Genomic DNA, 27,165 nt, shown 5'->3' on the forward strand with positions numbered 1-27,165 from the left:
TTTTGTTTTGCAACATAAAATCTGAAGAATCCTTAAATTAAGAAACTGCTATAATTAGGGTTGCTACAGGCTGACGGTAATTGCGACCTTATTTTTTGTCAATTTGTCAGATCGGTGAGAACCAGTGGGACCTCCCGTGTTAAAAAGTGTGTGACAAACCCCCGTCAGTGTGATGGACAGGAAGGTTTTGTGAATCTGTGTTTGTGTTTGAGTAGCTAATAATCACATTGTGATAGGTCCACACACACATGCCCTGTGGGTGATGCCGGATTATGACTTTTATGATTTTATTATGACAATTGGGCAACTCACTCAAACCAGCGTGGGCTATAATAACTTTTTAAGCATGAAAAAAGGGTTAGAGTAAGGAGAAAACTTTGACCAAGAAAGATTATCCTCTGGGAAAGAAAATTTCATTTTCCATGTATCCTCTATTTTTTTGGGGGAGAATTAATAACAGAAAAATTCTTCAAACAAGCGCCATTGCATAATTTAGAAACTGAAATTCAATGGTGGGGAGAATCTCCATATAGAAACTGGTATTTGAGAGAAACTGATCCGTCTCACTGCCTCCCTCCTTTTCTTTCCCGTAGCTGACTCATTATCACACACCATTCTTGTCAGCCGTGTCACCGAGCACAATGCGTTGACATTTAACTGACCCTCTGGGGGAGAAGAAGAGGGGAGAGAGAGAAAGAAGGGAAGAAGTAAACAGAGGATGAGGAGGAAGAGAGAGGCTGAGGGGATGGAAGTTCTGGCTGTGATAAGAGCTGATGTAAGGGAGATAGATGCATCTTCAGAGGAAGGGAGTAAAATGAGGTGACTTAAGGAGGAGGGAGGAAAGGAAGGAAAGGGTGTGGGGGGGGGGGGGACATCGCTGCTTTTTTTTACACTCACATTCTCTCTTTTTTTCGGACTTCAAAGAATCTCCCGTTGAGAAGGAATTATTCCCCTCCGCTCAACCGTACCGCTTTGTTACGCCACTGTTTTCTCCCCACTCGCCCTCTACAACCCCCCACCCCCCCCACGTCCACTTACTGCCGCCTTGTAAACGGGATGTCCGTGGCTCGACTCAAATAGTGTTACTTTTATAGCCGATGTGTTTTGCAGACTCGTCGGTGGCTTCTTTCCGGTTGTGAAAGCAAAGATTCTTACTCTCTCTCTCTTCCACTAGTGCATTAGGTTTCTGTGTGAATGTCCCTCTCTCAGACCTTCAGGGAATCACTGGGCTCCCCAGGGATTAACATGATGAAGGCCCCCCCGCCCCGCCCAGTAAAGACCCAGTAACAGCCTGTACAACCCGGACACAAAAAACACATGTGGCGCACAAACAGTCTTTGTGAAGTGCACCTGAGCTCCCCTCCGTAATCTTCTTTCTGCTTTTCTTTATTTCGGTAACCCAAAGAGAGAGAGAGAGGGAGGTATTTAGGTTGTGGCTCGTCCAGACTGGATCAGTGTGCGGCGCGGGGGCCAAAGGGAGGATAGAAACATCAAGAGGTCGCAGCTGGCAGCCAGCAGCTGCAGGTGGGCTGCGAGCCCGGCCGGGTCCGACCATCTGCGTTCTGTATTGACACGGTTTCAATCTGCTGGCTGACGGACCGACGGATCGGCTGCATGAATAAACCGGTGGATGTGACTGGATGCCCGATTTTGGGGACTGAACAGATTCATGAATGAACTCATTGATTGAGATAACGTTTGTCTGGGTGACCAGCTGGACCACCAGCGGCCGAACAGCTGATATACTGTCAGGGCAATTAGCCACTCATGTGGAGCGCAATCTCAGCATCACAAAGATACGAGACGCTAATGAAGGACACATCCAGCTTTTTGATGTCTTTCTTCAGAGGCTTTTGTTTAAGATGAAAACAAGTGCGCTGGATGACTGCATGTGAAGTCCCAGCCACGAGCAATTAGAACTACAACATAGAGAGGTAATTGTAGAATGTGAATACATTGAATTATTATTTCTGACATTTCTTGGGGGAAATTAATATTTGTTATAGTTTTCAAGCTCATTTTAACACACATAATAATAGAACGTGATGACTTACACATATCTACATTCCAATCATAAAAAGTTTGATGAACAGGATTTTCTTAATATAATAATCTAAGGCCCGCATGAGGCTCGGAGAAGAAGACATCTTTGAAGAAAGCTTACAAGGTGTATGAATCTGGCTGCTCTGCATTTTTTTATAATTGTTAGCTTTCCCGTCAACTTGACAGCCTAAAAGTTCCGGCTAATACATTAACAATTTATATGGTTCCTCTAGACTTCCTGGAGTTGACAGCAGGTCTTAAGTGCAAGCCCCCAGGCCTTAAATACTGAACAAGGGGAACTGAGGGAGAAGTAGTCGGGGAGTTTTACCGTGGCTAATTAGGAATGGAAAGTAACAATTATAGCAACCTGCTTTTTGGTGCGTTTTCCTGCCTCGTGCGTTGACAGCGGACATAAAGTGAGAAATGGCAGGTATTCTTTTCATCCAGTGGCTAACCTTGTAACTAGCAGACCCGCCACTTGCTGGGGGGTAGTTAAACATAAAAAAGGGGGAGGGGGAGTGTGGTTACCCTCAGAATAGTAACATTGTTACTCTTTGAACAATGTTAAAGTGGAGAACCCGAGGGAATACATGAGCATGCATGTTGAACTTGAGTTATTCTCCTGTCTTTGCTTGACATCTTTTTCCATTGTTAAATTGTCTGCTGGTTCAATGGACTATTACCAATGCAATGTCAGGGAATTTACTTTCATATATATATACTGTGTATATATTGACATATATATATATACACATATATATGTATATATATAAATATATATACAGTATATTATATATACTGTATATATAGTATAGGGGTAATTAAGGTATGTATATATATATACATGTATATATGAATACCTTAATACCCCTGTAATATATAATTAAGGTATGTAGGTATGTGTATATATATATATATAATACCGTAATTACCCCAATAATATATATATACTGTTTATATATATACATATATATTTATATATATATACTCATTTCAGTCTTCAGATACAGAAGAATAATGAATAATACAAATGACTTAATGGCTTCATTATAGTAGGTTTTATCACATTATTATTATCATCACAGAACTGATACAATCTGTTGATTGTTGGATTAATTAATATTCAGGATATTAATCTGAGGTTGTGCTTCTTTCCTTGTTATAAATTATAGCGAGTTGCATTCTGGGTGATTGTTTTAAAAAGAACATGAAGATCATTTATACGATGTCAGTATTAAGCGTCAACGGTCCGCTCAGCTCTCGTACGGAGGTGGAGTTTGGCACAGTGCCACTTTTAATGCCAGCAGGGGCGGAGGCACGATGGGGGTATTCAGCGGGCATTCAGCAGGTGTCGGTGGGGTATTCAGGGGTGTCGGAAGGGTCAGTGTCTGCCGAGCTTTGTCCTCTGAAAACAACCCCGTGCGCACACACATCCACACACTTGAACACACACGCACAAACGTCTTGGAGATTTGCCCGAGTCTCTATTTAAATTGACACAAGCCTCATGGTTTCCCAGGGCGACCTCCCTACACCACCCCTGCCCCTCCTCTTCTGCCCCCCCCTTCCCCCCTTTCTTTTTCACCCTGCTTTGTTGCAGAGAGCCAATCGTGCGCTGGCTGGTAACTAGGCACCCTTTTTTATCAGTAACCGGCACCAACAATAACTGCAACCCGACACCTCCTCAGAGAGAAAGACGGGGAGGAAAGTAGAGAGCTGGAATGAGGCGGAGAGAGAGAAGGGGAAAGAAAGGCAGAAACTACCAGAAGAAGTTTAGATTCATGTTCGAAATATATTTATTTTGTTGTATACAAGGGTCAGGATGTTTGTCTTCTGTATTTTTTATAGATTTTAAGTTGATTTGTTGCAATAAAATCAGAATATTTGACCATGCCCATAAAGTAGTAAAAAGTCACTGGAAGAAATACATATGTGTGAACAAGGGCCAGGATGAGCGAGGGATGTGAGCTGCTAACAGCAGAAAGAGAGAGAGAGAGAGAGGTGTAATGGACACTCTGGTCCTATTAGGCCATTCATGGCTGGGTAGCTCTTAACCCTTGTGTTGCCTTCGGGTCAATTTGACCCGATTCAATGTTTCACCCTCCTGTCGCCTTCGGGTCAATATGACCCGATTCAATGTTTAACCCTCCTGTTACCTTTATATTTACTAACATATTTTACCCTTGAGGTCAATATGACCCCAGCTCTTAAAATCTCCAGAAAATTATTAGAATTAATATTGTTTTCCAAGTTTAAGTGTGAGGTACTTTATGTTTGTTTGTTGACTCCCAAAAGAACACCGACATTAAATATTGAATCGGGTCAAATTGACCCGAAGGCGACAGGAGGGTTAAATATTGAATCGGGTCAAAATGACCCGAAGGCAACACAAGGGTTAAGAGAGGGTGCGGGCCGACCAGTGGGGAGGCTTTTGATCAGTGTGCGCCCCCCCCCACACACCAACTATTAGTCCACTGTTGGCTCATCAAACGGGATCAATGCTAGAGAGAGAGTGAGGGGAGGAGCAGTGTGTCCATATGTTGTGAGGGTGTGATTGGTATATTTGTTTATTTGTGTAAACACTCATGTTTGTTTGTATCGGCAGTTGGAAATGGTAATTGCATATGTTTGTGTGTCTGGGAACACCGTGTGTGCAGAGCAGGAGAGCTTAACCAACTGTTGACTAGGCTGTGTGTGTGTGTGTGTGTGTGTGTGTGTGTGTGTGTGTGTGTGTGTGTGCATTCCTGGTTATAGTTGAGTGATTCTCTTCCACGAAACAGAGAATGGCCCATTTGACTCTTCACCCTCTTATGATCTCTTGAATCAGGACTTTAATAAGATCTAATAGTGCTAATACTATGTAGCCACACACACACACACACACACATACACACACACACACTCATTGCCTGACCTCACGTTATACTGACATGGCATTTTTCTGTGTAGAACATTTCTAGATGTTCAATGTCATTGTTTTTAGGTGTCATTTTAAAATCTTACTTGCACGGCCCTTTTTCAATTATTGTTTTGTATTTTGATATTGTGTAAATAACTGAAATCCTTAAATATATTGCTTATCCTTTATTTGACAGTTCAGCAGAATAATTTATTATATATATATATATTTATATATATATATTCCTTTATAAGATGTCCATCTTCTCTCAAATGGGACTACATGGCACTCGGCTTGTGGTGCAGAGGGCCCAAAAAAATACATTTGAAGAACTGCACAGCCATCTCCCTTTCCACAAATCATGCACTGGTTCCTCCTAAAGATAATCCATGGCCCACCGGAAACCCTCTGACAGGTCATGATGTCACGGCTAATGGCGACCGACTGGAGGGGGTCACAGCACACGCTCTGACTTGTCCTGCTGTCTTTCTTTCCTACTTAAGAGACATGAAACGAAATATGACATCCACCTTTAAAAAACAACACATATACCTCCAGGTATTAAATTGCAGAAAGCATTCAAAATACTTGATGAAAAGAGGATGACGCTTTTAGCACTAGATCCCAGGGAGATAAAGAAAGATTGATTAAAAGAGACGTTCAAATTACATTTGCAACAAAAGTCTTTTCATTTATCCCTGAGTTGTCAGACAAGAGACTGAGAAGCAGTTCCTGGATCGTTTTTCTGTCTCCTTAATTTGCCTCCAGACTGTGCGGGCTCACCAATTGGTCCACATCTTTGCCTCGAGGCAAGACGTTCTCTGTCCTCATCGCCGTGTGAAAACAGATCCAGATAACACCTGGGAGCTGTAACCTTATAAGAAGAAGTGGAGGGCTTTAACTCGATTAGTCGACTCGGCACGGAGAAGCACGGCAGCTAAAAGACTGAGTGGAGCAGCTGGACTTAAGCGGGTTTTGAAATCAATCGTGAAGGCGGCGCGAGTGATTTGATAGTGGCCGCACATCGAGAGAGCTAATGGTGCTTGATCGCGTGCGATTAGGCCCGGTGTTATGCTTCTGAAATGTTATAATTGAGTTTGCGTGAGGTTAGGTTTAATGCAGTCCCCCCCCCACCCTCGCTCACCTCCCTATCCTACTTTCCTCTGTCCCGAGGGCGTCTTCTCAAGCTTGTTAACAGCAGAATGTGATGTTCGCTACCAGCTGCTGATTCTATTGTGACAACAACAAGCCTGATGCCTTTCCTCCCTCCACCTTCAGCGCCTTCAGTGTCATGTCCGCATCTGCACCTCGCCGATCGAGGGTCTCCGTAGTATCTCCGTGATTAATTAACTTTCTTTGGCGATGGTCTCGCAACCTTCGGCCTGCCGTTCACATTTAGACTCCTTTTGCATCGTCTGGCCTCCTCATGCTCGTTGAGCTTTGTCTGGGCAGGAACAGTGCCCCCATTCTTTTTCACAGCTCTCTCCCAGAGATCCTAAATGGGACATAGATATTCTAGCCGGGTCGGTTCTCGGCCCGGCACTCGATGCCCCCGAGTGCTCCGCTTAAGCACAGCCGCTAAGGGCACTTGTGGACGGGCTTGTGAAAGTCCTCTCCGCTTGAAGGTGGAGGTGGAGGAGAAGTCGATACGGCGGCGCAGGCTTCTGAACTCCCTCGCGTGCCGAGCCAAAGGGTTCACGTCGTTATTGCAGTGTGTTGATGCTCCGCCGATGTCAGGTGTGTTTCAACCGTGGACAGATACACCTTGATTGTACTTCATTTTGCTTTCTCCACTGGCAGTGTCACGACTTCTACCGTCACTTATCCTTTAACTGCATCAAGACATCTTTTTAGATATATTTAGACTATTTTTGTCTGACTTAACCAGATTACAGCAGTACTTTTGGCTCGAGCAATATATCAATTTTATATTGATATCTTGATTTATAATTAGATATCATCTTAGATTATGGATATCGTAATATCTTAATATCCTGTGTTTTAAAGGCTGCAATGCAGTAAAGTGATGTACATTTCTGAACTGAACCAGACTGTTCATGCTGTTCTATCATTTGTCTTTTATAATACGTCAGTATAACCGCTTTACTCGTGGTTTACTATCAACAATCTCATTGTACAAATATTTTGAGAAAAGCACCAATGGTGAACTCTACAATATCGTCTCAATATTGATAACTATGTATTTGGGGGGGGAAATCCTGATATTAGATGTTCTCCATATCGTCCAGCATTAGTTTTGGCTTGATCGATCAATCCAACGTCCCGTAGCTGCTGCTCACGTTGTGCTTTCACTACATAGATAATGTATTTGATTGGCCAACGCAATGCCCTGCAGGATGATGCAGCATCTAGTTGTGGCAAGAGGTCAGCCAAGTTCAGTTTTTGTAGATGATCTTGCGTTGGCAGCCAACAAAAATGTCTTAAGCCTCTGGTTCCAGCCTCCCCACCTGTTCTCATGGCTGTCTGATTGGCTCAATCACTGGTCCCGGTTCCCTCAGTGTCTCTGTGTGTAATCCCACCTCTTCTCTGGGATGTTATCCTTCTGAAAACCCCGGCGCACTCGCCCACAGCCCCACAGCCCCTACCCTCTTCCACGACTCACTGCTGGGGTGAACGGAGTCTTTTGTGTCCCTGCAGCAACATTTTTTGTTGTTGTTGTTGTTGTTGCTCTACGACGGCTCGAAGAGAGAGCTAATCCCACTAGTGTGGTCACTACAGTTGGTGGAGAAGGCGAAGAAGAAGAGGAGGAGGAGGAAGAAAAAAAGGCAGAAAGGAGGAGAGGTCTTTGGCTTGTTTGGATCCCCTGTAGAGCCGGAGGTGTCGAGGTGGAAATAAGACGGCAACAGCTGTGTGTTCATGTGTATATGTGAGTTCAGGCTTGATGATATATGGTCACACACACACACGGTAACACACACACCCCTCAACTAGATCCAGATCATTGTGGCCGTTTTCATCCGTACTCACACCGGGTATTAAATAGCATACAGAATATATCATTCCACTCCTCTGGCCAGAGCGTCCCTCCCTTTCCACATCAATCTGAGCGCCCGGCGGTGTGCATGTCCGTCAAGTTTATCTCCATGTGTCGGTGTGAGTGTTTAAAGCTGAGCCCCTGTCTGTCCTCGACGCTTTAATCAAACGACAGACGGGCATACCTGAGGAGAAAATACGACCGGCGGCTCGCTGCAGGAGATGAGACGGATCTCTCGCTGAGTGCTTCCAGATATGAGCGAGCAGAAGAGGAGCGCCGGCGAGTCGAGGCCGCGCGGTGTCGAGTGCGATCCGACACAATCACGATGTGTTCTTGGCTGTGATCGGACTGGCGCTTCAAGCTGATTCTGTCGTGGCTTAGTCTTGTCAGATTGTATGAATTGAACCCTTTTGATGTGAATAATGTTGTTTATATAAGCCGTAAAAAAAATTAAATGATGGATTTATTTCTGGGAACACATCAATCGTTCTCTTTATCTAACCTGCAGGCATTCCTGTGGTTAATCATCTATCGTTGGTTAGCCTTTGTTTGCTTTTTAAATCACTACTGTGCCGTGGTTGAAGCTAAACAAGCAAAACAAATAATTAAATGCGTACTTTATGAAACAGTGTTATAAGGAACAGCAATTATTATAAAGGGACATGTTTCATTGTTTAGGAAACACACTGATACGCTTTCTTGAGAGAGTTGAAGAGTTGAAGAAGAAGATTGATGCCGCTCTCATATCTGGTGGATATGAAGCTGGAGCCAGTTAGCTTAGCATAAAGCCAGATAGAGAGAGCTAGCCTGGCCCTGCTCCGTCCACAAGTTAACAGAACCATCTGCACTCTGTCTTTCTTCCACTTCAGTGTTTGAGCTGTTTGAACTGTAAACCTTTCTCCAGGTCCAACTAACCGTCGGTAGCTTCATGATCGACCAACACAAATGAGATTGATGTCAGTCATCCACCTGCACCTTCGCACAGGAAGCGAAACTAAATGATGCTGATGTGTCGTCTCGTCGCGACACAACTGCGACCAACGTTTGTTGATATCTTTCTCATTCAATTCAGTTTTATACAGTCCATTATCACAAATTACGAATTTGCCTTACAATCTGTACACATAACACATCCCTGACCTTTGACCTCGGATTAGGAAAAACACCAAGAAAAAAAACTTGCACCGGGAAACAAGGGAGGAAACCTTCAGGAGAACAACAGAGGAGGATCCCTCTCCAGGATGGACAGGAGAATAGATGTCATGTGACCAGATGAACAGCATTAAAGAAGACTTCTAGACTTTTCTTTTTAAGGGTGGACTATATAGTTCAACATGACAACCTTTATTCTATTTCAGGGCTATATGGTTGCGAAGAGAGAGTGGCAAATAAGTCACAATATTTACAGTGGTACAGTGTGTGTGTGTGTGTGTGTGTGTGCCTAAGAGGGCAGTTGTGTGGGGGTCTGGGGGGGGGTGAGGTCGGAGTTCATTCAATCCTGATGGCTGAAGAAAAGAAAAAAAAGTCTCAGTCTCTCTCTCTGCTGCGTTCACGGCGCCGCGGCGCCTGCAGCAGCGCAGCAGCAGTCTGTTGTTTTGGTGAGATCCTTTGAGGATCCTTCATCTGGTTCTCTTCTGCCTCTCTACCTCTGGTGTACAAGTCCAGTGGGAGTGTAGTTCCACAGTTCAGCCGATGACTCACTACTGCGAGCCTGAGCTGAACCTGGCCACACAGTCATGTGTGTACAGAGTAGTACAGGGGCTGAGACGCAAATCTGGGGGGGATCTGTGTTTCAGGTGAGGGATTGAGGGTGTGTCGCACCCTGACCACCCACACAGGGGGTGTCAGGTCCCAGCTCATCAGCTTTGCCGGCAGTGATTGAGAGCCAGTTATGTTGTTGAAAGCTGAATAATCAATGAACAGCAGTAGTCTCACCCCCTCTGAAAATGAGTTCAGGTCGCCCGCTAGGGGATGCGCTGCACCACCATTTGCGCTGGGTCTGCTCTGTGTTTGTAATAGTCCGTAGCCCCTGCCATAGGGCGCCTGGTGTCGCGCTGCCCATCTGTGATTCCACTCTGTCCTCCCTTTTTCCTTTTCGCGCTCTTCCCTCCTCCTCAGTCCATAGACCCTTGTACTCTGGCCCCATGTTGCGGGATACAAGACCGAGCAGTTATAGGCAGCAGTACGGGCGCTCACGCTCAACATGACAAATCAACCCACAGCTTTTTGGATTAGGACCCTAACTTTACCGTAGGGACGATGGTGTCCGCTAGCGCTTGCTATGAGGCTCATTGCTACTCAAGAACTCCGCTGATCGCCTGAACTGGATTGGACCATGTCCCTCAGGATACTCCCCAGGCGCGCCTGCAGCCTGATCTGATTTGGTCAGACCCGCTTCGTCATCGTCACTACGCCTTCCCAACTCCCTTTGTTTATACCGCCGAGCAGAAAAATGGCGGCATGGTCTGATTCCTAACGGAGGAGAGAGAGAGCCTTATAGCCTCTTGAATGGGCGATAGCAGTGGTCCAATCTCTTTCTTCCTCTGTAGCATTGGTAGTGCTGGTGAAAGTTCAGCATGCTTTTAGGTTTGCTTTTTACATGACTTTTGCCACCACCACAGCCACGTCCCCAGCCACATACCATGCGACACGGATACATAACACATCATACCGGTCCTATCATGTCCGTCCGATAAGGCTGGTAGACGGTGGTGGGTGATGGTGACCGGGCAGGTGGTGATGATGAACGGGGAAGACAGATAGATGAGATGAGCAGAGGAGTGATAGAGGTTCCAGGTTCGAAGAGTCTTGCTGCAACACAAGAGCTTGGAAGATGGGGTCGCACTCCACCTGCGATTCCGAAGCAGACCACCCTTCTTAGAGAAGAACCACCGGAAAACAGAAGCGACTCTGCACGAGAACACTCGTCGAGCACATAGACATATATCCGCCACACAGGTCAAGGTTACAATGATCCAGACAAAATGTGTTACAATCTCCGCTCTAAATCTCGGGTCAATTCTGTAGCCGTCTCGTAAATCGTAGACATTAAAAGTTTTAAACCTCCGGAGACATTCTCTCACTAATATCTTTTTATTTCTGTCGTTTTGTTGGCCTCTTTCGATCGACGATGCTTTGATTAAGTACATTTCAGTGTGATTTCTTTTGCCGGGCAATTTCCCCCTGCCTCCAGCCTACAGGATGTCTGTCAGCGTGTCTGCAAGCTGCTGATATGTGAGCTGATGTTGGCGCTCGCTGCCGTGAGAGAGAAAAGGAGTGAAAGGGAGATGAGCCTTGACATCTTGTTGGCCTCCGAACAGAACAGTTGGGATTACTGTCGTGGGCAATGCTTCCTTTGAGGAAAACTACAATGTTTTAATTGGCGAATAGGGCACACAAAGGAGAAGGATGAGAAGGAATTTTCAGTTTGTTTATTGAACTCGGCGCAGAGCAAAGTGATTGTTTTGTTTCCTGGGATATTTTATTGCAAACGGAAAAGAGGAGGAGACGTGTGAGCAGATTGTGCTGATCAGAGTGTGTGTGTGTGTGTGTGTGTGTGTTTGTTCACCTCTAAATTCAAGTTTGCTGTTTGCTTGCCTCTCCTAATAGGCTGAGGGCGTTCAGGCGTGTCCAATAAGGTGGAGCTGACGGTTGAATGTCTGCTCCGTGATTGGCTGGGAGCCATCCAGGTTACAGCGTCTGTACTGATTGAAATATTTGAAAACCTTTCAAGGCGGGGAGGAAGTCGTCCACCGCTCTCTCTGGATTTAAAAGTACCTGACAGCAGTTTTCATTGGTTGCTCTGCTGTAAAGTTTTAATTGCGCAGTAAAAATAAGTGTTGCGTGATGAAAACATAGCAGAGCACATTTTCACAATGCCCTGTCGTTTAAGCTTCCTGCCTTTGATAGAAGGTGGGGCCTCCCCTGAGCTTGTAACATGTTTCTATTACCTTTGTCTTTAGTCACGATAAATGTCATGTCAGCTGACAATGAGCTACTGGAAGAAGGAATAGTAGCAGGTTGGGTGTTTTCTATGGATCATCTTCAACAGCCCAAAAGAAACAAAACATCAAATGATGAATCAAACGAAGGATGACACATTGTCTGGATTCAGTTGGGTTTCCGAACAGCAGGAACTGTGTGTGTAAGGACTAAAGTGTGTGTGTGTGTCTCTCTTGTGGACTCGTCACCTCGCTGGAACAGCTACAAATGTCTTGTTTGTTTTCCGCTGTTTTATTGGCCGTCCCTCTGACTAACTGACTACACACTGTTGTTGATTTTACACATTGTAGTTGGGCAGGTGGGTGGCCACCAGAGTTCTCAAGCAGATAACGAATACATTGCTAAAACAAATGCCCAGTTTCAAATACAAATAGTTGTAGATAAATCAGGGTGTGAATGATGTGTGACCAAAACTCTCTATAAAAACCATATAAGTGCTACTGAAGTTCTCTGGTTATCAGAAAAATCTCCTCTTGAGAAAACCTCTTTTCAAGATGTATATCGTAAAAATGACCCCCCCCCCCCACACACACACACACACAAACACACACCTGTTTGCCTGTGTGTGTTAGACAGCCCTTTGTGGTCAGTGGAGTGCACTGACACTTGATAGACACATTTATTAGCTTTGTGTGCGCGTGTGTGTGGTCATTCGTGTGCCATCTTTTTGGGCCTGCTTCACAGTTCATTAACAGCTCTTATCGCCTCTGCAGACCAAATGTGTGGCCTGTTGACGCGTCTACTTTTGTTTTATGGTCAATAACGAATCCACCTACACATCAATAAAAACAACCGACTGCATTAACCGATCACAGTTGATGTGTTTTACACGTCCTAATCATTGGATTCACATGTATCAGTGCGTCAAGGCTGTCGGATTGCGATAAGCAAATCGTAATGTGTTGCAAACACATTGCTGATCTTTACAAGGGCTATTCAGTGAGTGTCTGGACGCTCGTAAACATGCCAGGTTATAGAGATAAGGGGATGTGTGTGTAGCTAATAAAATGAAACCACGATACTTCAAAAGTGTGGAGATGACACAGCAGCTTTGATGCTTGGGTCAACTATTAAAACACTCTTAGTCGTATTTAGTCCTGTTAAACCTGTGTGTCTGCTGGTGGGCGGCTATATGTGTCTGTGTGTGTGTGTGTTTTCCGTGGCGTCTGTCCATAACACACCCTTTCCACGGTTCAACCCATCCTCTGTATGTCTGTGTGTCTGTGTGTGCATTTGTGTGTGTGTGATCCCATCCTAGCAGCTGGTGGCCTTCTATAAATACCGTGAAAGAAAACAAACTACACTCTTTTAAATGTGTCCCAAGTGTAAAAATAATCATTCTTGTCGTTGGAAAAAAAGTAATTTAGGAGAAAGACAGTTGTGATATATTACCATCCTCTTTCAGTATTTAATACACGATACTGCTTCGGCTATAAAGGCTGTGATTGCATCGCCGGCACCGGCGGCTCTGCCCACCACCACTGCAGTGCAAAGTCCTTCCCACTCTGGGGGAAGCTAATAATTCTCGGAGCGCCGACTGTATCTAGGTGCTAATCCTCTGTGGTTTACTCAGTCACCAAATAGCTCGGCTTGTGTGTGGAATCAGTGATGAAGTCCCGTGTCAGTCACAGTGGAAACGCTTTGCACAGAGAGCAGTGTCGGTGTGTGTGGTTTGATTATTTGGATGCTAAACAGGAATGAATAATGGAGTGAGTGTCAGGACCTATTTTACAGACTCATCTCAAGTGAATCTTTTTACTTTGAATGTGTGTGTGTGTGCGTATTTAGAATTTCATTCACAAAATGATGATCGCCTAAACATAACCGCGCATGTGTGTGCGTGCATGTCTCTGCCACATTATGTGAGTCCATGCAGGATGTGTGCTGTTTATGTGTGTGTGTGTGTGGCTGTATGTGTGTGTGTGTGTGTGTGAGAACTGTCAGTTGGTTGGATCTCTGGCAGCAAGTGGGATAAGAGGGTTTTCTCGAGGGAGAGACAGGTGTGCAGCGCTGCAGCGAAACAAATGCACAGACAGTCAGCGCCTTGTTGATTGAGTGGCGCGTTACAGCTGCTGCTTGATGTCACCGTCCTGCGGAGGAACTCCTTAATGTGGGTCTGTGTGTGTGTGTGTGTGTGTGTGTGTGTGTGTGCGTCCCACCGGCTGCACCGAGCTGGCCGGGCCTAGTCATGTGTTCCCCGCTGCAGTTGGATCTGGTTAGCGGTTAGCTCGAGACTAGCCGGGCCTGTCCACACCCTGCTCTGATTGACTGTGTGAGCAGAACTAGGGTCCTGAGAAATGACCTCATCTACGTCTGAGAGTGACGGGCCACCTGGGGCCGAACCCCACCATGACCCGGAACCCCCTCCCTCCCATACACACACGACACACTCATGTGCTCTGTGTGGTGCAGCAAAGCTGTGCAATCCGACCCATCTCCCTGCCCCGTTTCAACAGCATTACCCCCCCCACCCTCCCTCCCGCCCCTGCAGATTTCATCTGGCCCCACCACCTGTTGTCAGCTGTACTTCACCCAGTCTGTGCCCTCTGCAGCCGATAGCCTCCTGTTCCTGTCCATCGGCACCAGAGCTTACAGTTGTGCCAGAAGTAGGTATAAAACCAGACCCGACCCTCCCCAGGGGCAGAAATCCTACCCTGATCCAATTACTCCAAGCCGGGGCTTGAATCAGACCGAATCCACCCCGACCCGGCTACTACTTAATTCAATCTAGCGGCAAAAGTGTTACACAAGTACACAAGTCAATCTGTTAAGCTGCGGCGTAGAGAGGGTTCGAGAGGGTAGACGATATAGGATTGGGTCCAACCGGTATTGAGTTGAAGCTTCACACAGTAACAACATGTTCCTGTTCAAAGACAACGACCACACATTTAGTGCGGTAATTCAGCCTCTTCTATTATTATTCACATGAATATTTTTATATTAACAAATACGGTGCAGACATGTCATTCGGAAACAATATTTAGGTCACTGTGGTCCAGTGAAGAACAAACAAGCCAATCAGAGATACGAGTGATCGGGAACATGAGCGGAGGAGACGGAGGCAGTTGTCCGGTGGCATAAAGGAGGAGCAGTTAGGCAGTAAATCAAGTCTCAGTGTAACTTGATAATGGTTGAGAAATATGTGAGACTTATATACAGGAAGTCAATCAATACGCCTGTGTTCTGGTGCAGGATCTCATCACAGTTGCTTTGTGCTTTCATTTTGTGTGAACTTCGATTTTAACAGATGTTTTCCCACTATTTAACTTTGAATTTGCAACCTGTGTGTGTGTGTGTGTGTGTGTGTGTTGTTGTCCGGTGGCATAAAGGACGAGCAGTTAGGCAGGAAATCAACTCTCAGTGTAACTTGATAATCGTTGAGAAATATGTGAGACTTAAACACACACTACTACAGGAAGGGAATCAATACGCCTGTGTTCTGGTGCAGGACCACATCACAGTTGCCTTTTGCTTTTATTTCATGTGAACTTTGGCTGTGTGTGTGTGTGTGTGTGCGTGCGTACGTGTGTGTGTGGGTTGTCGGCTTAACCGTTCTTGAAACAGAAAGCGCTCACCTCGCTGAAACCTGGCCTCGTGTCCTGAGGACTCGCTGGTCAGCGTGTTTAATCCGTCGCATGTCAACCTGTTGCGTTGACGGCAACATGACGTCTCTCCCTCTCTCTTCCTTCCAGATGGCCTCCATCACGTGGTCGCCCTCTGCACGCTGCGGGTCACCATCATCACCGACGACATGCTGACCAACAGCATCACGGTGCGTCTGGAGAACATGTCCCAGGAGCGCTTCCTGTCTCCGCTGCTCAGCCGCTTCCTGGAGGGCGTGGCCGCCGTGCTCTCCACCAAGCGGGAGGCGGTGTTCGTGTTCAACATCCAGAACGACACCGACGTGCAGGGCTCCATCCTCAACGTGACCTTCTCGGCGCTGCAGCCCGGCGGCGCCTCGGGTTACGGGGCGTTCTTCCCCTCCGAGGAGCTTCAAGAGCATATCTACCTCAACAGGACTCTGCTCAGGATGATATCCTCGCAGGAGGTAACGCGCGTTCAAGTGCAAAGTATTCAAATTCTCCGTACTCCGTAATTCTCAATTTTTAAGGCCGTGATGTCTCCCGTCTCTCCAGGTGTTGCCGTTCGACGACAACATCTGCCTGCGGGAGCCCTGTGAGAACTACATGAAGTGTGTGTCGGTGCTGAAGTTCGACAGCTCGCCTCCCTTCATCGCCTCCGACACGGTTCTGTTCCGGCCCATCCACCCAATCAACGGGCTGCGTTGCCGCTGCCCGCTCGGATTCACCGGCGACTACTGCGAGACCGAGATCGACCTCTGCTACTCGGGACCCTGCAAGAACAACGGGAGGTGCCGCAGCAGAGAGGGAGGGTACACCTGCGAGTGCATGGAAGACTTCACCGGTGAGTCTACTACGCGGAAGAAAAAAAGAAAATTAAATAAATCGTCATGTTTATTTAAAAAATCGCTCAACTGTTGGCATCATTTGCCTCGCAATCATAGGAATATTTCCCTACTTTTTCAAAATAATTCATAGCTTGCATATTATTCGAGAAAGGTGGTGAGACTATCACTGTTAAGTCAACTATTACATTTGATACCTGTTTATTTATTTGTATTATTTTGTAAGTACAATAGATTATTGGACAAAAGTATGTCAACTAAAATATTTTAATGCTTTAAATCAATTTACGCATATTTGGTAATTGCCTGTGTGTAATAATTCAATTCAATTCAATTTATTTAGTATAGCCCGTTATCACAAATTACAAATTTGCCTCAGAGGGCTTTACAATCTGTACACATAGACATCCCTGACCTTTGACCTCACATTAGATCAGGAAAAAAACAAAAAAATTGAAAAACAAACTTTCATAGGGAAAAAAGGGAAGACCAACAGAGGAGGATCCCTCTCCAGGATGGACAGAAGAATAGATGTCATGTGACCAGAAAGAATCACTACAGAGTAACAACACATTCAATGGTGTAATAGTCAGCACAGAAGAAAAAGGCCTCTCTGTCTTTTATAAGTAGGTGCACAGGCTCATATCCTTTCTGTCAAAGATTTTAAAGACTAGTAAAAATGTGCTAAACCGCACTGACAGGTTGTAAACCTCTCAGCAACTTTTGTTGTAGTTTGAGGTCGACCCCGGTGCAGGCAGGGGAAATGATTTATTGCTGTAGTAGTGTACGGAATGCTGACTATACCAGATCTCACATATTACTTAACCCATTCACCAAAACTACGTTAGCTCTGAGAACATTTGAGGTTTTTTTTAACTTTAAATAATCATGATATTGTGAAATATGGACACCATGCAGAGGCAATCACTGGACTAAAAGGCAGATATTCCTCATTACTATAACCATGAACATTTTACATCTACATAATCCACTGTTTCTGTGTGACTTGGAGGTCATGCCATCCATGCCTATTGTTTCAAAGTGTGTCATTGTTTTTAGAGGAATATACATTAGGAGAACAGGTATTGTCTGTGGATTAAAGACTATTGGTAAATATACAGATTCTCAGGTAATCCTCATAAATCAGTGAGCCGAAAAACCGAAGACACATTGTCAAGATTCGACAGATAAAAGCAGGAGGGGAAGAAGAAGCCCTCCAAATACCAACCAAATTTGAAAATATTCGAACTGATGTACTCAAAGCTCTGCCTGGAAGCTGGCACAGTTACAGTTACTCTGCACAGTATTCACATGGTCCATGAGCCTCGGAAGCTTTCATCATTCCCATTGAATTCACTTTCCGAAATATTTCCCGATGTCAGTGATCTTCCTCCCCTACTTCCCCCTGGTTCATCTGATACCTGACAGTGTCTGAGTCTCTGTCTCTCCCTAATAGAGCAGGGAGGGCCTCTGACAGCCGTCATGCCTGCTTCTCTTCTGTCTCTCCCAACACTCCACCTCTCCTCTGCTTCTCTTCCTCCATCTTATCTGATGTAATTACCTGACTCTACCGGCCTTTGTCCCTCACCGGCCCTCTCTCGCCTTCTCCTCCTGCTCCCCGTGTCCGTCTTCTCTACTCACCCTTCATATTTCCCTTACCTGCATTGCGGTATCCCCTCTTTGAAGGTCACAGTTCAACTCCAGATTGTCAGGGCCCATCAGGGCCCATTATTGGACTGATGACAAGGGGGGCCCGCTCTATCCTCCTTGGGTTTCCTACAATACAGGGAAACAGATCCTTATAATTCCTCCCTCGGAAAAAAAAGAGGATTATACTGAGGAGAGAGGGGCCATTAGCTGGTTCCAGGCTGTGGTGTTGGGGATCTGTGTGTGTATCCTGGGTGGAGAGATCTTGTCTGGACAGCAGGTTGACACACAACACTGCATGGGACACAGAGGCACCCATCACAAATATTATTCCAGTCAGTGCTGGTGTATTAGCGGAGGAATTTATGCAAGCCGAGCCAGGAAACCGAGCTAGAGTCACAGAGTCACATTTAGGAGGAATTTCCCATGAACAGACCCCCCCTGCAGCAATTAACTGAATTAGATGATATAATATCATACATTTCATATCAATATGCAGCCTTGAACTTGTTTAGCGAAGGACAGACTTGTGGCAAATCACAAAATAAATGCAAAAATGTGTGGAAAAACCCACAGGGTTCTGATGAAGTCAAGTTTTTTTTAAAGAATCGGTCGTTCTGAAACAAAGGGCTTATCCCTATTTTGTATTTCTTTCAACAGTCATATTTGCAGAAATCTCTTAAACTCCGACGAAATCCACTGACAGTAGGGAATGCAGTGTGTTTGCACCGATGCACTGATGATTGATCTGATGATTGATCCCACAGACCGATAAAGTAGATGCATATGTCGAATCTAAATGGGAAAAAAACTCCCTTGATTATTCTGGTAAAGGTTGGACACAAAGAAGTGTTTGAGGGAGAGCGGACGAGAGACATTCAATTGTAGGAATGTTCATTCAAGAGTGATGTTTTCTGAGACTTTATAAAAGCCAAGCTAGGAAATGAAAGTGGCAATGCTCAGCAGGAATGTGCAAGCACAAGTACACACTATTTACAAAAAATAAGAGGGGCAGTTGTGTGGGTCTATGTGGGGGGGGGGGGTGTGTGAGTCCTGCCGCTCTGGTTCTGCACCTCTGGTGTACAAGTCCTGCTGGGGGGGGTGTGTGGATCCAAATAGTAGTCCCCAGCCACTACTTTCTCTCTGAGCCTTTCTGTCCCCTGCAGCGAGTTGTCTGTGTTTGTTGACCATGTCAGATCCTCGGTGATGTGGACTCCAGGTATTATACCGCCTCCACACTCTCAGTAGTAGTCCCCCCAGTGGTGAGTACGAGTCTGTCTGTTTGTCCTCCCCAAGTCCAAGTCCACAATCAGCGTTGCAACTTCCTCCAGGTAGGCCTTCTCGCTGTCGTCGGTCATCAGGCCCACCACCCCACATGTCATCCGCAAACGATGGTGTTGAGCCTGAACCTGGCCACCACACAGTGGTGGTGTGTGTGCAGGGGGGGAGGGGGGGGGGCCCTGGGGGATGGGGTGGGGAGGGATTTGAGGTTTGGGGTGAGGTTGCCACCCTGTGACCACAGAGGTGAGGCCACCGTCGTAGTCATTCATACATGCTGGAGAAGCATTCTTGGGCAGGGACTCTCGGTACCTCCTTTTTTTTCTTCACCGCCTAGTTACACTGAGAAAGATTTTGGTTATCTTTATATGGCTTAAAAGTATCTGCTGCACTTCCCAGAAAAACCTATAAACAAGGCTTTGTCGTTGTTGCCAACATTTGGATGCAGATGGTAAAAAAGACCATAACAACATAAAACTGATGCAGACTCATGAGGAGTATGAGTATGAGTGTGCTTGTTAAAACAACTGGATTCCAAACAGATGATCTGTATTTCAGTCGACGGAGGAAAACACGCCTCACAGAAAAGATAAAATGATGATACGGGATTGATGAGATGATGTTATGACAAGTAATTTATCATTTAAATGCACTGCAATTGCAACACACACGTCGTATCCAGACAAGGTGCAAGGAAGATCTCAAAAATAAATAAAATATAATGACAACCAATTCCCCTTTCTTCTCTTAGGCGAGCACTGCGAGGTGAATGTATCGTCGGGCCGCTGTGAGCCCGGTGTGTGTAAGAACGGCGGCCAGTGTGTCAACCGGCTGGCGGGCGGCTTCATGTGCCAGTGTTCACCGGGGGAGTTCGAGAAACCCTACTGCGAGATGACCACCCGCAGCTTCCCGGGACAGTCCTTCATCACCTTCAGAGGCCTGCGACAAAGGTTCCACTTCACCGTCTCCTTCATGTAAGTACTTTACCTGATTCCTTTCTTCGTTCCTCTTTTTGTCTTTTTTTTAAATGTCATTTTTTTCAAACAAACGACCATCCTGTCGATAAAGGAAACGCCTGCTGAGCCTCGTTCCCATCAGTCACTGTTGCTAAGCCCTTTAAGGGTTCAGCTCCCCCAGGACATTTACAATGTGAACAGTGGCAAATCTAGCTAAAGCTAGCAACACTTTTTTAGCTAAAGCTAGCTAAAATAGATACATTAGCTTTAGCTTTGACGTTTACCAACTTTGAAATAATTCCAGCTTGTTTTAAAACAAGAGTTGTGTAAAATGGCTCTTCAATATGCCCTCGACGGCAACATAGTGCGCATGATATTTTGCTAAAATACTCTGATGCTAACAGGTCCCATGCTAATGATTGCGGCCTCGTTAGCTATGAAAAAAAGACAATTCTCCAACTATTTAAATTCTGTGTATCACTTATAAAGTTTCCCATGAGATGATTCATACAAAATTATAAAAAATTATGATTTACAAAATTCCCGGCTGTTAAACTTACCGAATAACATTTCTTTGCCGTCACCTTTTCGGCGACGGCAGCGCACAGCGGGGATACCCGCAGTAGCAGTGTGTTGCTGCACACATAAAAGCAGCAGAGTTCGCCGAGCTGAAGTGTGTCAACTGGGGCTTGACGAGACATGGACACACTTTTCCATTGTGTCCCGGTTCCCACCTCTCACATAAAAGCAAAGACGACACACACACATACACACACACACAGATACGCAACGTTGTGAGGTGCGCTTGTGAAATGGCTGGAGGAAGATAACCTTTGCTCGGCAAGTCTGCGACGCAGTAAATATTATGAGGGGGGAAATGTTTTTTATCGAAACTTTCGTTACCAGTAATAGGTGAGATGGGTTGGATGATGGGAGTTTGTCGACACCGTGGCGGTGAGGAAAGGTTTGCAGCGCGGTGAAAACAGGAAAGGCTGCGCGATGTGTTTCCCTTATCAGTGTTTGGGAACAGCCATCCTGACTTCCTCCGCTGGCATCTGCCGGCTGACTCCTCTGCCCTCACCTTACACTGCTAACACAGAGGCGCACAAAGAGCAATGTGACCTTTGAGCCCCTCGTGGAGCTCCGGTAGGTATTAACCAGGTCTTTCTCCCCCTCCTCACACGTGGACACACTCATGCATCATCCAAGGCAGGGGAACTGTTTCCTGTCTGCGGCCCGCTGGCTCTTACACATCCTGTCTTTGCTTTCCAAGTTACTTTTCCTCAAGAGCCCCCTCGGCCCTTTCATCATGGCGCTATCTGCGAGGCCTTAAACCGCTCGGTGCCACCCTGTTTGACTTGAGGTGCTTTGAAATGTGACAGGAAACGTGAGCTAGAGCAGAGAACAACAGTTGAAATCCACTCAACCGTTTGTGGGTGAGAAAGCTGAATATACATTGTTTTATATTTAAAATCGGACAAATAAATCCCTTCTATTAACTTTTTTCAATTGAAACCCAACCTGTACTAAGGTACCACATACTGTCCCTCCATCTTTGGGTTGATTTCCAATGTTAGTCGCACAGTTGTTTCACATGTATACAAGAAAAGAACTAAAGTAATCTAAAATAATCTCTAAAATCCCGTCTGTCTCCAGGTTTGCTACCAGAGAGAGGAGCGCTCTGCTCCTCTACAACGGCAGATTCAATGAAAAACACGACTTCATCGCTCTGGAGATCATTGACGAGCAGGTCCAGCTCACCTTCTCTGGAGGTTAGTCCCCATAGTGTGTGTGTGTGTGTGTGTGTGTGTGTGTGTGTGTGTGTGTGTGTGTGTGTGTGTTCTAATGAATGTGTGAGGACCACTTCAAGTAATTGCTGGTAATATCAGCTCCATTGTTAGTAGATTAACACAAGTGCAAGAGAGCTTTATCTAAAGTGACTTTCACAAAGAGCCGACTGGATAACTCTTATCAACATGCACTTTTTGTGTGTGTGTGTGTGTGTGTGTGTGTGTGTTTGTGAGTGCTCAGATCTTTTACATCTTTTCAAAGATCTCATCTGAACCCATTATGATACATCATATTCTATTTGTTGACTATATTTTGTATTATTAATCTGAATCTGCAAAGTAAGAATGCAGCAGAGTAAAACATACAATATATTTGCTTCTGAATTGTAGAAGAAGTATAAATAAACCGAAAATGGAAAGTGAATTAAAAGTACTTCAAAATTCAGTAAAGTACTTGAGTAAATGATTTTAGTTTATTTCCACCACTGAATCAAACTGACGTACGATCATTATTCAAGGTGGCATCTGTTGGAAAGCAGATCAAACGCTTTGTGACTGTTGTTTTCAGAGCAGGCCGACTTTCCCATGGTTCCTTGCAGGGAAGATCCATCTCGATATGATTATGTGGGGGGAAGCTGGTTCGGGCCCCGAGCCAAGCGCTCGTGCCCGACTGCAAATCTGAAATCTTATCAAATGTTGAATGCGCGGCTCGTTAAAAATAAATACCCAATTAATGAGTCATAAAATAGAGTGGGAGGAGAGCCTTTGATCTGCTTGCAGTGTTTCTGTTGCCCCGTCTTAATGAAGTATAGTAAACAAACGATCGGTGAAGTAGGACACACGGTCACTGCCACAACCTTCGCCCTCTTTTTTTTCCTTCTTATTTTTCTCACGTGCACACCCAGAAAAACTGAGGCGTCACTTATTAACCCTCTCTGTCAAACACACACACACACACACACATAAATTGACTGTTTGCTGATTTCCAGAGCGGTGGATTCCTGCCCAGATTGCTCCTGCCCTTGACAAACAGAGTAAACCCTCAGCAAATCTGCTGCCATTGTGCTGCGCAATCTTCTCCCTGAGAGCCATTGATACGACAGATTCATACTGACTTTCCCAGTTGATTTATGATCACGATGTGTGTGTGTGTGTGTGTATGTGTGTGTCAAGTTTGCCTTTCAAGGTAATTTATCAATAACCTGTGGAATATGCAGAGTGAAGTAGAAAATCATGTGAGCGTTCAGCACGAGCAGCGCTCAGCCATATAAATGACATTATATTCACATTAAACTTCCGCTGTTTAACTCACTTTCCTCTCCCGTTCCCTTTTCCCTCCATTCTTAATTCCTCTCCCCGATCCTTCATCCCACACTGGCACTTGTTTATCCTCCACTCTCTTCTCTCCTCTCCTCTCTTCTTCCCTCCAGGTGAGACAAAGACCACAGTGTTTCCCTACATCCCAGGAGGGGTCAGTGACGGCCAGTGGCACTCTGTCCAGCTCCATTACTACAACAAGGTAAGGAACTTAATCACCCGATCGACCGCCGCTCCTCCTCCTCCTCCTCCTCCTCCTCCTCCTCCTCCTCTCCCTTGTTCAGTGAAAATTGCACTTGACAAACGTAAGATAGCACGAGATGCTGCCCCTTCAGAGTTTGCTTTGGAGAGTTTTTAATGCGGAAATATCAAGCTGAATTTAGCATTTGTTTCCTCTTAAACTGCACAGCCCATCGAGATGACACCTAGCCAGTATTTAGAAGTTCAGGAGTCGTATCGTGGGAGTAAAATATATTGAAATGTGGCTTTTTTTTAGGCTGCCGAATCAGACATTGCAGGTTTGACTAATGACGTGAACGCTGACTCCGGCTCAGCCCTCTGCCTCAGCCTTCCACACTGAATTATGGCTCAGCTCTTCTGAAAGACCCTCTGAAGCCCGGCTGCAGCTCCACGGTTCAAAAGTTCATCTGCGGTATTTTCAAGTTCAAGTATATATTCTCATTCGAGGGTAGATTGCCTACATGTGTCGGGATTCTTTCATGATGCCGCTATCTCAATTTAAACGGAAGGATTTATTTCCTCTTCTTCGTTTAACCCCAAGACACGTTGGTGTTTCAAGACGTTCCCACGATGTTCTTCTTGCTTCTGTGCGAAGACCAACCCCCGACGAGACACGGCGATTATTTCACAACCTGGCTCATGTGTCCACTTCAGGTGTAATATTGTATTGGAAGGGCTTACAGTGCAGTCAAGTGCTGGTGTTACTTTCCAACCAACTTCCAGAGCCTCCAGGCATTGCTCTTATAATGTTTACCCAGACGGGAAATAAGATACACGCAGATCCAATCATTGTTTTCAAGTTTTTAGTGGTCTATCGTCATAGAAATGGGAATGTTAAGGATGAAAGATGAATTATAGTATGGCAACCATTATCAAATAGACGACACACGCCTCGTGGACACGTTATTCCCTAGCCTTTTGAAGCTAACATGCTAACTGGTAAGCATTTGCAATGCTCTGACAAAAGGACATCGATCCCTCTATTCATTCATTCATATCCTCTTCCGGCTATTCCTTCATGTATCCGACGCTGGCAGCCGTAGCATCCCGAGACTTGCAGTGTTATATATCAGCAGCACCTGTGTGTGTTTTTGCCAACTTGCTTCTTGGCCTAACGCGAGCCAACAATGCACAGCGTGTCACATTTCACAGGTTGGTCACCTGTCCTATAGCATCCTTGTTAGCCCTGACAGGAACGTTTCCATCAAAGGTGATGAATCAGGCTGCCGTGCTGTAGCATGTTAGCCGCAGGGTCACATGTGTATCTATTGTTTGAGTATTGTGTGTATCTGTTTAACGGCACGGCCTCTTTGTTGCTAGAGACGATAGCTTGGACCGCGCAGCGCTCTGTTAACGTTGCTGCACGCCCCCTGACTACCACAGGTATTATTGGCGGATTATTTGTCGGCACTGAACGCGTCTTCGCTCCGTTTGTCTTGTGTTCGTAGGGATGTCTCCAAGGCAACGAGAGATTAATTCCCACAGCCGAATAGATTTCCTGCTTTGTTCAAGTTCTGCGCAAGTTTTTCTCTCCTGATTTATTTAGCGTTACTGATCCTACAAGCTTCCGCTTCGCTTCTGTGAACCTGCAGATACAAGTTGACACACACACCACACACACACATATTACACCAGTATTATGAGGGTGTACCCTGACTGAGCGTGTAAAGATCTAATGCCAGTCTTAATACAGGCCAGTGATTTGCAAAGCTGGTGACACATTCCCATAAATTATCCCGCGGCCGACCGCAGAACTGACACGAGGCAATTTCTCTTCATGCGCTGAATGATCAGAAGTGGGATTGACTGATGGTAATTTAATCCCACATCAGTTGCCGAAGGGCCCAGTGGAAATGTATATGGCAGAAAGCAGAACTGTTCTCACAATAGATCAGATGTGTTGACATGTGAATGCATGGATGTAAATGGAGTCGCACACACATATATATGTCCGCCGCGCATGCTGGAGCTCTCACACACACATTCATGTGTGTCGCTAGCATTGCTTGAATAGCACAGATAGAGACAAGAAAGAAGATCAGAGCCCGATTCTCAAACTGATGCAATCCAGATTCAAGTCATGCAAACACAAACATAAATAATGTTGCCTGTGTTATCTTTCTTGGAGCTTTCCAGGGGCTTCGGCTATCATAAATAAAGAGATTTGGTCATGGTGGTTACTGGTGATTGATAGGCGTTATTGTTTAGAGAGCAGTAGCCAGTTCCTCCAGCTAGTGAGATATATTTATATATAACTTATAAGTTAAGTTAAGTGTTTACAAACACGTAGACATAGAGATTATACACGTAATATTATATCTACAACCTATAGCTGCCAGTTGGTTAACTGTTGTGTAGCTCACTATACTAGCTGGCAAAGCTAATGTCAGCTTTGTTTCTGGACTCTTTTAAAACCTTTTTATTCAGTAAAAGGCCTTTATGTTAAATCACTGTCAGCTGTTTTCTTTTTTATTATAGTATAGTAACTATCGACTGGCTCTCTGGCACTCAGATTCTTTTGAATAAAAAGTGCGTAAACTAGCCAGATTGTAAACTGCATTTCACAAAAATAACACCTATATTACCAAATAGGGTCGGTTATGTTAGCGTAATCTCAAACTCTAAACATATGCACATCTAAATAAAGTAATATGCCTCTTTAAACTGTTATTGGGCAGTTATGTTACACCTTGTGATGATTGTGATGAAACAGAGATACAGATGCCTATTACTTAAGATATTATTTCATGGTGCAACCCAAATCACTAGTTTGAAAATAGCTTGTTGTTACTAAGAAAAAGAGACCTAGTAATACTTTACTTTCACAGATAGACGGTGCAGCTCAATGCCGGGTTGTTTGTCCCACACAAACCCCCAGTTGTTGTTTTGTAACGGTCCCAACGGCAACCTCACACTTTACACTCACGCACGCACAGGCGGGTATTTACTGGGTCAGATGATGGCGCGGCTGAAGGTTTTATGGGTGCCCCTCTTTGAAATCCGCTGCTGCTCTCTTCAGAAGAACCAGGAGGTCAAAGGTCGGGGGAGGGTTGGCATGACAACAAGCATGGACTTGCCATTGTTGCGGGGATCTGGGTCGGTTGGAAAAGCTGTGACATCTGTGTGTATGTGTGTGTGTGGGGGGGGGGGGGGACAAATAGAGCACTACTCTGAATGTGTGTGTGTGTGTGTGTTTCTTTTTGTAAATGTGCATATGTCCGTACCGCTATTAGAGATGTTACGCAATCGAAGACAAAGACATTTTTTTATTCCTTGGTGCAGAGCCTCAAGGACAGTCGAATGTGTAAGAAAAAGACATTTAACCAGGAAACACAAACACACAGATGAAGTGTGTAGATGGGTAATCTTTGTCTTGGGTTTTGATGTGTGCTAAGTGCAGGAAATGATGGCTTTTGTTGCAGGAAATGATGTTATTTAGCTGGAGACTGCAGGATGTCAGTCCTCTCATCATCGTGTCTGCCAAGCCACCTGCATGGATTCCACAGGATAGAATAGATTCAGAATAGACGAAGAATGAAAAATACAGTAAAATCTGTCCATTTCAAGAAAAT

At 45.2% G+C, this 27,165-nt stretch overlaps 1 protein-coding gene across 6 annotated transcripts in view; it reads left to right on the forward strand.

Annotated features, from left to right (window-relative positions):
- celsr1a (cadherin EGF LAG seven-pass G-type receptor 1a) overlaps window positions 1-27,165 on the forward strand; it is an 89,925-nt gene that overhangs the window by 17,400 nt on the left and 45,360 nt on the right. For all 6 annotated transcript variants that reach the window (XM_056424705.1, XM_056424704.1, XM_056424707.1 and 3 more), the window contains exons 2-6: window positions 15,632-15,987; window positions 16,076-16,364; window positions 20,042-20,264; window positions 21,903-22,018; window positions 23,467-23,555. In XM_056424705.1, coding sequence (XP_056280680.1) covers window positions 15,632-15,987; window positions 16,076-16,364; window positions 20,042-20,264; window positions 21,903-22,018; window positions 23,467-23,555 — 1,073 coding nt within the window. The remainder of the gene's footprint in view (window positions 1-15,631; window positions 15,988-16,075; window positions 16,365-20,041; window positions 20,265-21,902; window positions 22,019-23,466; window positions 23,556-27,165) is intronic.

This window comes from Pseudoliparis swirei, chromosome 10 (genome assembly GCF_029220125.1).
Source record: "Pseudoliparis swirei isolate HS2019 ecotype Mariana Trench chromosome 10, NWPU_hadal_v1, whole genome shotgun sequence".
Classification (NCBI taxonomy): Eukaryota; Metazoa; Chordata; class Actinopteri; order Perciformes; family Liparidae; genus Pseudoliparis; species Pseudoliparis swirei.